General features: G+C 38.0%; 1 protein-coding gene across 4 annotated transcripts in view; it reads left to right on the forward strand.

Moving 5' to 3' along the window:
- MALT1 (MALT1 paracaspase) overlaps positions 1-15742 on the forward strand; it is an 80048-nt gene that overhangs the window by 40442 nt on the left and 23864 nt on the right. For all 4 annotated transcript variants that reach the window (XM_054460530.2, XM_063653759.1, XM_063653760.1 and 1 more), the window contains 3 exons: positions 1617-1643; positions 3451-3483; positions 11148-11351. In XM_054460530.2, the coding sequence (XP_054316505.1) occupies positions 1617-1643; positions 3451-3483; positions 11148-11351 (264 nt within the window). The remainder of the gene's footprint in view (positions 1-1616; positions 1644-3450; positions 3484-11147; positions 11352-15742) is intronic.

The raw sequence follows: 15742 nt of genomic DNA on the forward strand, positions 1-15742 counted from the left end.
AATATCATATGTTCTTACTTATCTATGAGAGCTAAAAAAGTTGATCTCATGGAGGTAGAGAGTAGATTGAGACTGGGAGGAGGCTTGGGGGTGGATGAAGAGAGGTTGGTTAATAGGTACAGACCTGCAGTTAGAAGGAATAAGTTCTAGTGTTTGATAGCACAGTAGGGTGACAATAGGTAACAGCTATTTACCATGTCTTTCAAAATAGCTAGAAGTGAAATGTTCCCCACACAAAGAAATAAGTGTCTGAGATGATGGATATCCTAAAAACTTGATTTGATCATTAGATATCATATGCATGTGTCAAAATATCATATGTATCCCATAAATATGTACAATTATTATGTATGAATGAAAGAAAGATACTTGATCAGGATGAGGGGTGCGGGTTGAATAGGTGGATTTTTTTAGGGCAGTGGAACTATTCTGTATGATTAATGATGAATACATGTATACAAATTTTAATCATTTAGGAGGTCAGAAGAGGGGGGTTCCAAGATGGAATACAGACTATGAGAAAAGAACCTAACTGTATTGCAAATGTATGATACAGCCTCACTGAAGAGGGGTGAAAGAGTACGGTGCTGCTGACCTAAATAAGTAACTGGGAATGAGTTGAGCCTAATACTGAAGGCAAAAAAATTGCACATAACCCATGTGCTGACTCAGACCTTCTGCAATTGATTTTATGTAACATATAAGAATAAAGTTTCTACATAAAAAAAGTATTAATAGTATATAACATTTGTAATTTATTGTTAATGTTAATTTTTATCTTCATAAAACTTGAAAAAAATAGATAGCTATAATGTCATTGCTTATTTTACCTATCCATTGGCCATGATAAGATGTCCCATGGGGGTACAGGTTAATTCCGAAACCACTATTTCTCCCCAAAACACCTTACACCTTGAGAAACTATGAATCTAACCATGAGAAAAACATCAAATCTCAGTTGAGTGACATTCTGCAAAATACCTGACAGTTACTCCTCAAAACTGTCAGTGTCATCACAGACAAGGAACACCTGAGCAGGTGTCAGAACCAAGAAGATACAAGCCTGAGGAGACACAAGCAGTTGTAATGTGAGATCCTGAATGGAGTCCCTGAGCAAAGAAGACCATTAATGGTTCATTAGTTGTGACAAATATACTAGTCTAGCATAAGACATGACGAATACACTAGGCTAATATAAGATGTTAATAATAGAGAAATTAGGTATGGGGTATATAGGAACTCTCTCTGCACTACCTTCACAGTAGTTCTGTAAACCTTAAAATCTTCTAAAATTAAAAGTTGACTTAAGATCATTTGAGATTACTGTTTTTAATTAGCCAGAATATCTAAAACTATGAATAAATTATGAAAGAGCCTAATTTTTGTCACTTAATGAAAACAGTGATAGCTGAGAAGTCCTAAATGATAAGCACAGCAATATTCACTATTCTTTGCTATTCAGTATTTGCATGGCTTCTTCATTTAATTTGAAAAGTTGTAAACTGATAAAACACTATAACATGATTCACTGGCTCAAAACTACTTTGATTAGTCTTACTATTTGTGCTAAATTGGCGTTTAGATTACTTAATCTATTTTCTCTTACTTTGTTTTAGATGAATTAAATAATCTTGGTCATCCTGGTGAGTAATACAAACATAAAACTTTAGTTTTTGATTTTTAAGTTGTTGAATGCAGTAAAGTTACCGTAGGTACTCTTTTGCTATAGTAATACTAGTAACTTTTTTCTCTTTATTGAAATAATGTAATTTAAGGTTGAAATTAACTACATGAAGTACAATTTTATACAAGTGATACATTAAAAATATTTTAGGTTATAAAATTGTAAGGGTAGAAAAGAAGTGTTTGAGGTAACATAAAACCTCAATGTATTATCATTGTGTATTACTCCTTATATCATAACAAGGAAGTTAATGGGGGAAGTACGTGACCTTTAATCTGAAAGCAGGAAGCAGTGTTTGACAGAGTGACAGGGGTAACATTTCTGAACTGATCAGACCCCTGGGACCTTTTTCTCAGTGACTCAGTCATAAAGCGTATCTGAACTAGTTGGGTGGGTGCCTATATCTGGAGTAAGAAGTGTGTTTGTGGGGATCATTGGCACCGTACGGGTGGGTTGGTCAGTGACCATTTCTTAATGAGTGACAGTTGTCAAGAGTATGTAGAACTCTGTAGGCTAATTTTAATTAGAACAGATTTCTAACAAATTAAGCCTTCAACTGAGACAAAAGGCATATCAACAGTGAGAACTACATGAAGACACAGGATATCAACATAGTGCAGGCTTTCTGAAAGACAATGATGGAACCTGTGGATAGATCTGAAAATAAAACCTTTCAGGAGTAGATTAAGAAGGTGGTTATGTCATTTAATATTTGTAGAAAACCCTATTACTTCTCCACTTATTTCTCATTATTTTAGCATCATTACTAGTTTGCTTAGTGTCATACTCATATTGCATTAGCAAACATCTATTATTGTGAATGCCATTGGGCTGTGCTGACTGTATATAAGCAAATTAGACACAGCAGAAAGTCCCCATTACCTGTGCGTCATTCTCCTTGCTGTAGTGTCCTCAAATTCACATAAAGCCTCAGTGAGACCTGCCTCAAGTAGGTCTTGAACTGTCAAAAACCATCCTAGTAATTGTTTCTCTTGATCTGGATAGAATCCCCTTTCCTAAATTAGTCTGTTAATTCTTGCTTTTCTTTAATGAACGTTATGAAAAGTTATTTCAGAAAAACTTTTATAAATAGCCACCACTAAGATTCTAAAATTTTCCTGGCCCTTTGAGTTTTTCCTTATTTCCCACAATTCAGGGAGTACCAAAAATTTAGGTTTAAAAGAAGAATGTTGTATAGGGAAAGCTTTTAATAGGCTTCAGTGGCATTTATTTTACCAGTAGTACAAAGTTATCTCTCGACAGTAGTGGACACACAACTGATGAACTACATCTTTCCCTACATGGTGCTTCAGGTGCGGGGCAGGATTTTATTTTGTGTATAGTAGAGGGTGAAAGCATAGAATCCAGAAGGAGACTCCCAAAGTTAGTATCCAGATTTGCTACTTACTAGCTTCATAACTTTGGGCAAGTGACTTTAATCTGTCTCTGCCTTAATTTCCTTATCTACATAATGGGGTTAATAATAATAGGCGCCTCACAGGGTAGAGTGAGGTTTCATTAGATCTGTTATATATAAAGCATATAGAACGGTGCCAGCTGAGGCATCAGGAAATGGTAACTACTGCTACTTCCTATTGTGAACACCACCATCGTTTTTTCCATTCAAGAGTGTTTTTATTAAAAATCTGAAGAGTAGAAACTGTATTCTGTAAGTGATGCTGCTGATGTTATATACTTTTCATATATCTTTAACTCTGGAAATATACCATGGATCTTACGTGTTTTGCTTTTTTATCTTTGTATAGATAATAAAGAGCAAACAACTGACCAGCCTTTGGGTGAGTAGAGCTTTAAAATGCATGATCAAAGTATAATTATTGTGTATAACTCCAGAAGAAATTAAAGACATTTTAATTTGATTTTTTAAAGAAATATTTGAATAACATCGGGACCAAATGTTTTATTTTTTTGTATCTGTGAAAGGAGGTTTAGAACAGGAGGCTTAAAAATGATTACAAATTCAGTTTCTAGGGTCAAGTCAACTTCTGTGGAGTAATTTGTGTGTTTCTCACGATATGCAAACAGACATGCGTACAAAAAGAAACATGTACATGCTGCATAGTTAGCAAAGAGGAGGAAGTGGTTAGTATTGTCTTTTGGTGAGGGATAGAAATCACAAGGGCTGCAGTAGCTTTAGCATTTGCTCCCGTCTTCTCCAATGGGAAGAGAAAAGAATTTAGGATAAAATGTAAATGAACAGTTGCATTTGAAGAATGCCTGGGACAAGAAAATGTAAGGGAGAAAACTTTAGCAGATAAAAGTTTAGCAGATTAACATTTAAAGATGGTAAAAATAGCTAACATCTTGATGCTGGCAGAAGCCAGATAAAATATGTCTAAAATTTGTCCATTGGATTCAGCTACTGAAGATGTGATTGGTGGCTTTGAGCGGAATGTTGAAAGTGCCTAATATGTGTCAGTTACTGAGTTATGCTGGGAATTTAAACATGGATACAATGTATAAAATAATGGAAAAAGAAAGATTCAGAAGTGAACAAATGAAGACAGTACATGTTAATTTGTTGGAAAGAAAGAGTGATTTGAAATTAACTAGTTAGGGCATATATTCAAAGTGTTTTGGTAGGAGGGAAAATGTGAGGATATTTACATTTGGAAAGGAAGTATCTGTTGAGACTGTGTAGATTAGAGTGATCCATCAAAGAGAGGACAATTTATAGAGCAAGTTCCTAGAAGAGATGATAGGGATTTGGGCCAAGGTGAAAACAAGAGAAATTGGCTTTAATCAGAATGTTGAAACCTCTTTTGAGATTAAAAAGGAGAGATTGGTGAACAGATAGATTTATTGGGAAGCTGAGGACATTTTTAGTTTATGTTTTTTGTTTCTAAGTAATTAGGCATAGTAATATGCTTAAAAGATTGAGGAAAAGGCCGGGCATGGTGGCTCACGCCTGTAGTCCCAGCACTTTGGGAGGCCGTGGCAGGCAGGATCACCTGAGGTCAGGAGATCGAGATCAGCCTAACCAACATGGAGAAACCCCGTCTTTACTAAAAATACAAAAATTAGCTGGGCATTGTGGTGCATGCCTGTCATCCCAGCTACGTGGGAGGCTGAGGCAAGAGAATATCTTCAACCCGAGAGGCAGAGGTTGTGGTGAGCTGAGATCGTGCCATTGCACTCCAGCCTGGGCAACAAGAGTGAAATTCTGTCTCAAAAAAAAAAAGATTGAGGGAAAAAGAGTAAAGTAAGGCTGAATATAGATCTTACTCTATGGCAGGGGCTTAGAGGCTAAAGAAAATGGAAGCAAGGTCTGACAAGTCTGATCTACAAGTGAATGTGTATTGAGAGTCCAACTAAGACTTTTAAAAATTAAGAATTTATAATGGTTCAGATCAGGTGTGATTTTTCTGTAGCAGATCTCAGCTTTAAAATAGAGAAGATAGGCTGGGCATGGTGGTACACGCCTGTAATCCCAGCTACTCGTTAGGTTGAAGCATGAGAATCACTTGAACCCAGGAGGTGGAGGTTCCAGTGAGCCGAAATCACACCACTGCACTGCAGCCTGGGTGACAGAGTGAGACTCTGTCTCAAAAAAAAAAAAGCCTTGAAAAAGTTAATAAACTGGGAGAAAATGAAGGAGTCAGGAGATTTTTAAAGTTCACCAAGTTAGAAGAGAAGTAGAATGAGTAGTAGATGGCAAAACTGTTAAAAGAATAGGAAGTTGTTTTGATTACAGAGAGGAAATAGGTTTTTTAGATTTCAGAGGTGGAACACCTTAGGTTGACGCAAAGTCCAAGCCATGATCATGGAATCAGGAGGCAGTGAAGGTGCTTGATGTTGATGAGGATAAGGGACTGTGAATTACCACCTTAAAAAAAACTGCTATGAGAGCCAGGCGCAGTGGCTGACGCCTGTAATCCCAACACTTTAGGAGGCCAAGGCAGGTGGGTCACCTGAGGTCAGGAGTTCCAGACCAGCCTGACCAACATGGTGAAATCCTGACTCTACTAAAAATAGAAAAAGAAAAAATTAGCCGAGTGTGGTGGCACATGCCTGTAGTTGCAGCTACTTGGGAAGCTGAGGAAGGAGAGTCGCTTGAATCTGGGAGGTGGAGGTTACAGTGAGTGCAGATCGTGCCACTGCACTCCAACCTGGGCGACAGAGTAAGACCCTGTCTCAAAAAAAAAAAAACCTGCTATGTTTCGTTCATAGTGGTACATTTTCGTGTATTCCAGCTCTATGATCTTTTCTTTAGATCTCCAGACAGACCTCACTGATTAAGAAATACCTATTAAAATAGTGTTCTGAACAAAGTCATAGCCATCATATTCTGTAGAGAGGAGCATACATATGTCTTAGGTACACAAAATGACAAGATCCAAATGTAACTGGGTTAGTTGTTGAAGATGGTTTAATCACAAGTATGCATTTAATAGTAATACTAATAAACTAAGTGTTTTCGCCTAGTGAAATGTATAATTTAACCCTAAGATGTAGGTATTTTTCCTCATTTTTAGTAGATGAAAATTTAAAACTGTAAGTGTTTAATAAAACTTGCTCAGGATTATACAATGTAGTAGTTGAGACAGGATTGAAACCCAGCTATCTCTCATTCTACAGCCTCTATTAGCTCCATTATTCCAGGTATTCTTTCTCAAACATGTCCCAATTGAAAGAATAACAAGATAAATGGAATATCAGGTCAGCTTCTATCACTGAAGTTCACCAAACGTTTATCTAATGTTTCATCTGTGCTTTATGACAGGCGTCCTCCACCCCCAGGCTGTGGACCAGATTCGGTCCGTGGACTGTTAGGAACTGAGACACACAGCAGGAGGCGAGTGAGCGAGCATTACCACCTGAGCTCTGCCTCCTGTCAGATCAGCAGCGGCATTTGATTCTCATAGGAGTGTGAACCCTATTGCGCACTCCTTAGGAGAATCTAGCTAATGCCTGATGATCTGAGATGGAACAATTTCATCTCAAAACCACCCCTCCCCTAACACCATCCATGGAAAAATTGTCTTCCACAAAACTAGTCCCTGGTGCCAGAAAGGTTGGGGACCGCTGCTTAATGAAACAGGAGAACAATCCTTGGTTTGTGAATTCAAGGCTTTGGATACTAATAGGAGGCAGACATTAAATGAATAATATAGTACATGCTACATACCTAGTAGAATATGTAAAGAATCTAGAAATTGTTCATAGAAGATGGTGATCAGATTAGTCTAGGAGAGTCAGAGAGGGCTTTACCTAAGAGGCAAAGCCAAGGTGAGGATTTTCAAGGATGAATTGGGAGCTCTCAAGGGGATAAAATGAAAATATATGGGATGAGAGTTCATTCAGAAATGAAGGAGAGGGAAAAAAGGGTGAAGACATGGTAAGAATGGAGGCATGAAATAGATGGTGTGGGTGAGGAACAAGTAGTTCAGTATTGCTGGAAGGTAGAAAACTAGGGAAGGAGTGGCTGGAGGCTATACTGGTAATGTAGTTATTTATTGCTGAATAACATTGCAAAATTTACTAGCTTAAGAACAGCATCAGTTTTATTGTCTGTCATTGCTCTGTGGGTTGAACTAGGTTTAGCAGGTGGTTCTGCTGGTCTTTCTTGGGGTCTCTCATGCAGTTGCAGTCAGATGAGGCTGGGACTGCAACATTCAAGATGGCTTTGCTTACATACCTGGCACCTTAGTGGGAGTTGGTGAAAGACTGTGAAGACTGAAAAAACTCCTTCCCTCTCTCTCTTTCTCTTCCTCTTACTGTCTCTCTATCTCTCCCTCTCCTTGTCTGTCTCTCTCTGTCCTCCCCTCCTCTTCCCGCTCCCAACTTCTTTCTCTTCCTTTCCCTCTCCCTCTTTCCTTCGGTTCCTTCTCCCTCCCTGAGTGGTCTCTCCATGTAGCTGTTTTCTTTATGTCGGGCTGGATCTTCAAAGTGGAAACTGTCAGAGCTTCTTAAGGCTTAGACCCTGAACTGGCAGAGGGTCACACATATTATGTTGCTCAAAGAAAGTCACGATACAGCCCAGATTCACAGGTAGGGGTGACTGTACTACACAAGGGCAAGGATACTGTGGTTTGCTGGGGGCTACCTGCTACCACAGCTGGAAAGATAGGCATGGACTAGAATGCAAATGGCCTTGAATGCCAAGCTACATCACCAGTCTAACCCCCAGCCACTCCTTCCCTAGTCCTCTACCTTCCAGCAATACTGAGCTGCCTGTTCCTCACCCACACCATCAAACTGGGACTTTAGTTTGTAGGACATGGAGAGTCATTAAAGGATTTAATACATGAGATTTTTAAACAAATACTTAATAGCATTTACTATATGCAGCTCCTTTTCTAGGTGCTTCTGAATATTAACTTTATTTAGATAAGTAACATAATAATAATTATTAGACATGGGATTAATGATATAACACCAGTTTTTGAAGAATATATTGCATTAAACTTTGGAAGATGTTTAGGATCATGAGTTAAAATGTCTTTCTGAAGTGGCTTCATTATTCTTTTGCTGAATCCACTGGCATTTTTGTTTCACTTTTCCAATAAATTGTTTGTGTTCAAGAAGTTGTGGGTAGCTCTTACAGTAAATGTTTTTCTACAGAAAAACTCTTTCATTTATGTTATCACTTGAAAACCATTATAAATTGCTTTATATTTGCCGTCTTGAAGTTTTCTTTATTCCTCACTCTTACCTCCTGAAATTCAAGTTTTATTGTTCGTTTCTCTGTCGTGTCTTTTTTCCTCTCCCTTTCTACTGCTTCTCGATCTTCCATCCGCCCCAGTTCACGTGTCACCCAGGAACTGTTTTACAAGTAGATTGGACAGGTAAGATTTACTTACCCACCATCTTTTTCACCATTAAAGTCAAGGAAATGCTCTAAGACATCTTAGGAACTAGCTATTAAAAATTATCATTGGAGGAAAATTTTAGAAGTGTTATAGACAATTATTGATATATATGTTTTAAGACCTGTAGTTCTCACACTGTTGAACCTGTGCATTCTGTAAACTGTACCAAGTATTCTTTCCCAAATAGATAACAAAACCAGTGAATAAAGATTTGATATCAACAAAAACATCCCATGATGCTTAGTTTGACAGTTAATTTTATTTCCCCAAAGACCCAGTGATTTCTTTTTATTATATACTTATAATTGTTTTCTACCAATAAAAATCTATGTGTATAATTAAATGATGATATTCCATGGAAAAATGGAATTATTTACAAGCATTTTACTACCCCAGTAACTTTTTAACCTCTTGCTGTAAACCTGTGATTTGGGCTATAATGATGTAAACCAGAGACAATGCATTCTCACATTTCCCCTCACTTTAGAAGAAGATAGATCTGAGTCTGTCACTCTGTTGAGGTTGGATCCTTATTCTAATAGCATTGATGGACTCAAAAAAATGTGCTGTGGATCAGCCAGCTAACAGTCTTGCTGTAGCGGGTACTTTAGTGTAAGACTACTAGTTTATTTTAGAAGAAATTTTAAAAAGGAAATTTTAAAAGAAATTTTAAAAAGGCCAGGCGTGGTGGCTCACACCTGTAATCTCAGCACTTTGGAAGGCCGAGGTGGGTAGATCACCTGAGGTCAGGAGTTCGAGACCACCCTGACCTAAGTGGAGAAACTCCATCTCTACTAAAAATACAAAATTAGCTGGGCGTGGTGGCGCATGCCTGTAATCCCAGCTACTCGGGAGGCTGAGGTGGGAGAACCGCTTGTACCCGGGAGGCAGAAGGTTGCAGTGAGCCGAGATCATGCCATTGCACTCCAGCCTGGGCAACAAGAGTGAAACTCCGTCTCAAAAGAAAGGAAATACAAGTGATGTTAAGTTTTATGCTGCCTCCTATTGAAATCCATGCTGAGTATTCTCTGCTTTTTCATTGAATTAATAATGTGGCTTAAGTATCATTTCACTGTTATATATATTCATAAGACTGGGAAGTTGGCTAGAAATCTCTGAACATGTACATGTAGAATAGAGATGACATGATATAAAATTACTGAGGCTTTTCACAAAGTAGTTTTTTTTATCCTTTGAGTGAGTCACAGTCTTTTAAATTGATGCTAGTTTTAACACTAGGTTTAAGTGTTCTATGGAAAGAAAAGCAGTTTCACCAGAGAGATTTTTGGTGAAATAATCATCTCAATGATTTGAAACATCTGAAATTACATATTGTAGACGTCGAGTCAGCAATGTGATTATTCATGCCTGTTTCGACTTCAGAAGAGTAGTATTCATAATAACTTACAAATAAACTACTTAGCAGCACTTTGTGGCAGGGGTTGGTTACCAAGTCCTGGCCTGCGTCAGAGCGGGTGGCCTGCGGTTCTACCCAGGTGGCTTTTCAGCCAGTTGGCTGGGGCTGCAGGTGCTCTTGTCACCCTGTCTCTCTGCTCCCTGGCATTTCTGTCACTGCTGCTACCATGACGGGTGCTGCACACACCCCACTGTCAGCCCTTAAGAAGAAAGCTGTCAGAGGCTCTTATTGTCACAGGATGGTCTTGAGGTTTTGGTGTGTTCTTTATTTTATTTTATTTTTTAATTTTTTTCCTCCCTTTGATACCAGTGGGTCTTGAGTTTTTAACCATTGACCCCATTCCAGGCTATCAAAGAAAGGTACCGTGTTGAAGACCTCATAAGCACTAAGCTAGGTCCGGCCTTCCACACTGTTTTAGATGGGCTGCACACCTGGTTAAGCTAGCTGCTACTTTTTAAGGCATAGATATAGATGTTTTTTTCTCTTACGAACAAAAAAAAACTGTTTCTATCAGAATACATTATCTTTGAGCAAAGTCTCAGTGCACTAAGTTCAAAAAATAAACTTTTAAGGTACTCATACACAAAATCTTCACATACCCCTGAAATAGCCTCATCTGAGTCAAATGGGGAGTATTTTTAAAAGATGCTAAGAGGAAACAGTAGTACATCCACATGGCTACTGCAGAAACCAAGAATACAGTACTCGTGAAGTTCTCTCTCTCTTTGGTATTTCCCCTCATTCACTCTGATGGGAATTCTTCCTGTCCCTTTTTTAGTTATCTTGTTTTTAGCCTCTTCCATTCTCAGCAAAACAGAACCTAATTTGATGGGAACCCAATTTCAAATATTCCTTGTTTAAATTTACTCCAAAAGTCTAGTTGAATATTATATCCCTTTTATTATAATTTAATAAAAGTAAATTTTAATATTAATTACTGTTATGTTTCATATACAGCTAATAAATATCCTTTGCCTGGCTCTCAAAAGTGTGAATATGTTTAATTTCAGTTTGATGATTTTAGCGTCTGTGTTCCTCAGAGAATATTGATCTGCTACATAAATAGTTCTAAAATGAAATTAAATAATGAAATCTTATTTGAAATGAAATAATGCAATCTTAAAGCATACTTTTTTATTATAATACCATTTCCATAGGTTTTGTTTTAATCTTTATATCTTCTTTAAACACCCCCTTTCTTTTTTTTTCAAAGCGAAGGACAAGGTTGCCCTTTTGATAGGAAATATGAATTACCGGGAGCACCCCAAGCTCAAAGCTCCTTTGGTGGATGTGTACGAATTGACTAACTTACTGAGACAGCTGGACTTCAAAGTCGTTTCACTGTTGGATCTTACTGAATATGAGATGCGTAATGCTGTGGATGAGTTTTTACTCCTTTTAGACAAGGGAGTATATGGTAAGATATTTATAATGTTTGTTTTTACAATTATCCGTTATTCTTTTCATTATACAAGTTAGGTTAAGAGTTGAAAATCAGATAAAGATAAGGTAAACATGTTGTTGAATGGAAGAGTTTTGTTTTTCTTATTAAGATGATACATTTGATCTTCATTCCATCTGAATAACTGATTAGCTTCAAGTCTTTACTTTTATGTTTTCTGTTTTGTCAAAACATATTTTTCTTACTAGAATTCTTACCTGTCTTCTGTGATTTTTTTCTTTTATTGATAGAGCCACAGTATAATAAAACGATAACCACACAGCAAAATTTACATTCATATGTGTAAAATACTACAGTATGTGGGGTTTTCTTTGGGGGGGGGGTAGCATAAAAGGTTCTAGTAGAATGTATATTTTATGTATATTTTGTATGTTTCCTTTTCCTAACTATTGCATGGTCTTTTCTAGTCTTTTAATGGGAACTAGATTTTAACAAGGAAATGTTGGTGGATGGGGCATATAAAAGTAATTTGTAAATTAAAGTTGTATACAGATATGCTTAGAAATGTACCTCTACAAAAATTCTAACAGTAAATATTTAATGTTTTTCCCCATTCTTTCACCTAAATATGTTAACACTGCATATATGGTAAAGAATTTCAAAAGAGACAGAATGTGCTGTCACTAGCAAATCATTTATTTGGTGATTTATTTCTTTCAATATGGGAAGGCCAGCTGTTGAGCTCATCTGAACCGTGTTTTGCAGGATTGTGCTTCTATGACATTGTGCAATAACATCAGATTGCCAGGGAAGTGACATTTCCAGGCCTGTTGTTAGGCATGCAATGATAAACAAAAAGTACCGGTTTGGCTCCTGTATCTTTCCAGTTATTTTATTTTAATAATTTCTGAATTTACTCTTATTATTTATAATTAGATTGATATGATAAGGCAAGTTTGGTTAGAATTTTTAATGTTTCTCAAAGTAGAATTTTTAATGGGACCAAAGCTTTTTCTTTTTTTTCCCCAAGATTTACCACACTGTTGTATAAGGGATGGGGAAAAGTCTTAAAATCTTACTTTAAATGAGTTTCCTTCTCTAAATAGTGAGGATTTAAAGAAAGATAAATGAAGTTAACAAGGTAAACACCTCAAATGTGAGATTTCAGGTATTATGCTGATGTGTTAATAAAACTTTGTTTATAAGTCTTATGGAGTGATGACTAATGGGTGAATCCATCCATTTTTTTCTTATGAAAATATGAAAGAATATACAATGCAAATATGCCACCTTGGTAATTGGCTTATACAGGTTGCGCATTCCTAATCTGAAAATCCAAAGTCTAAAACTTCATGAGTGCCAACGTGATGCCACAAGTGGAAAATTTTATACCTTACATCATGAGGGGTTGCAGTTAAAACTTTGTATCATGCACAAAATTATTTAAAATATTGTATAAAATTACCTTCAGACTATGTGTGTAAGATGTATATGAAACATAAATGAGGCTGGGCATGGTGGCTCATGCCTGTAATCTCAGCACTTTGGGAGGCCAAGGTGGGTGGATCACTTGAGCCCAGGAGTTTGAGACCAGCCTGGGCAACATGGCGAAACCCCATCTCTACTAAAAATACAAAAATTGGGCCAGACGCAGTGGCTTACGTCTGTAATCCCAGCACTTTGGCAGGCCGAGGCGTGCAGATCACCTGAGGTCAGGAGTTCGAGACCATCCTGTCCAACATGGTGAAACCCCATGTCTACTAAAAATGTATGGTGGCAGTCATCTGTAATCCAAGCTACTCAAGAGGCTGAGGCAGGAGAATGGTTTAAACCCGGGAGGTGGAGGTTGTAGTAAGCCGAGATCACGCCACTGCACTTCAGCCTGGGTGACAGAGCAAGACTCCGTCTCAAAAAAAAAAAAAAATAGAATAAAATAAAATAAAAACACGAAAATTAGCTGGGCGTGGTGATGTATGCCTGTAATCCCAGCTACTCAAGAGGCTGAGACACAAGAATCGCTTGAACCCAGGAGGCAGAGGTTGCAGTGAACCAAGATCACACCACTGTACTGCAGCCTAGGCGACAGAATGAGACTTGGAATCTTGGTCTCAAAAAAGAAAAGAAAAGAAAAACATAAATGAGTTTCATGTTTAGACTTGGGTGGCATCCCCAAGATAACCTCATTATGTATACGTAAATATTCCAAAATCTGAAGAAAAAAAAAAATCTGAAACGCTTCTGGTCCCAAGTCTTTCAGATAAAGGATACTCAACCTGTATTTTCAATCTGGCATCAGGGGTGTTGTTTGTTTTTATATTATACAATTGATCTCAGCTTTTAAGGTGCCTACGTGACATAAAAAGGAAAAGGCTTCCAAAACTTCACTAGAAGTGATGAGGTGTAAGGAAAAAATATTGATCAGTTTAGGTTTCTGTACTGGTGAAGTATTTAAAGATTGAGGGAATCATATGAAGAATTACTACCTTGGTTGTTTATTCTCATTTCTTATTGATATTTTCACCGTGGCTTTTAAGCCCTTTGTTTGGCTTTTAAAACCAAATCCTGTGGCCAGGGCATGGTGGCTTACACCTGTAATCCCAGCACTTTGGGAGGCCAAGACGGGCAGATCACCTAGGGTCAGGAGTTCGAGACCAACCTGGCCAACATGGTGAAACCCCGTCTCTACTAAAAGTACAAAAATTAGCCCAGCGTGATGGTGGGCACCTGTAATCCCAGCTACTTGGGAAGCTGAGGCAGGAGAATCACTTGAACCTGGGAGGGGGAGGTTGCAGTGAGCCAAGATCATGCCACTGCACTCCAGCCTGGGCAACAAAGCGAGACTCCATCTCAAAATAACAAAAACAGATCCTTTAGTTGCCCCTGTGAAGTAGAGAACCAGAAATATTAAAAATTATGACAAGATTGCAGTTTAGGCTGAAGCTTTGCCCCAATATAAAAACATCATCTTGGAATACAAAATAAAAAGGCATGTTAAAGCAAAATGTCAGCTTAAGAAAGCTAGAAAACTTTTAAATCCTACTGATTCGTGTCTTAACAGGGTGGCTGCATTATATTTTGAAGTATTGTGAATATTCCAAACATCAGACACATCTACACTAAATGTAAGTGTGGTAGAGGCTTGAGGGTTTAGGGCATATCATAAAGAAACCTTTAGTTTTTCTTTTGGACTATGCCTTTACCGCTAGTTGATATTACCAGGGGACTCAGTGCATGAGGGCTGTAGGGGAAGATGGAAGGCAGAGTCACAGGAATTTCAGCATGAACAGCTAGATACGGAGAACAGAGGAACTCGAGTTCATGCCCTTTTATATTATATTGCACGCAGGTTTGTAGAAGAAATAAAAGTTGCAACAGAACAGACAGTAATTCAGTTTTAAACATATATAAACATAAAAAACAGGAACCAAAACCAGAAATAACTGTACTTAAAAATACAAAAATACACGTCCTTAAATAAGGAGAAAGATTTCTAGTTATGTTGTGTAGATGGCCAGGATAAAAAGTAACCCTTTGGCCTGAGATCTATCCCCGCATAGCCTTTCTGTGTACATCGCTTGCTGCAGCTTAGTTGTGCTTTCGTGTAGAAGAACGGTAAAGGAGTCTTGTCGGAATATGGCAAAAGTGTTATTTGGCCTGCAGCGGAGCAGCTGTTCAGTTCACATAGCTCAGTGGTTAAGCAGTGGGCCTTAGCGTAGCTAGCCTGGGTTCAGAGCTTTGGCTTTCTGCTGACTAGCTGTGTGACTGTGGTTCTTTAACTTTTCTAAGCCAAAAGGAATCTACAAAATGGATAGAACTAAATTAATGAGGTTTACAGGATAAGATAAAATAATTATCCCTGTGCCTGGCACATTTAAAATGCTCAAAATATTGTACCTATTATTATTGTCATTTCCTGTCAATTTATTAAAGACATTCAAGCACTTTTTCATCTTTAGATTGGGGATTTGGACTAGGTAGCATTCTATTTCAGGCCTCAATGAGAGAAACCCAGCTTTAATCAGTTTCTGTGTATTAAGGGTCTGCCTAAGGTTTTTTGGGGTTTTTTTTTTGTTTTGGATTTTTGTTTTGTTTTGTTTTTTGATATGGAGGCTTGCTCTGTCGCCCAGGCTGGAGTGCAGTGGCACAATCTCGGCTCACAGCAACCTCCGCCTCCTGGGTTCAAGCAATTCTCCTGCCTTAGCCCCAAGAGTAGCTGGGATTACAGGCACATGCCACCAACACCTGGCTAATTTTTTGTATTTTTAGTAGAGACGGGCTTTCACTGTGTTAGCCAGAATGGTCTCGCTCTATCTCCTGACCTCGTGATCCACCCACCTTGGCCTCCCAAAAGGCCAGGCGTGAGCCACCGCGCCCAGCCTGCCAAAGTTTTCTTTTTTTTTTTTTTT

This window comes from Pongo pygmaeus, chromosome 17, assembly GCF_028885625.2.
Source record: "Pongo pygmaeus isolate AG05252 chromosome 17, NHGRI_mPonPyg2-v2.0_pri, whole genome shotgun sequence".
Lineage (NCBI taxonomy): Eukaryota > Metazoa > Chordata > Mammalia > Primates > Hominidae > Pongo > Pongo pygmaeus.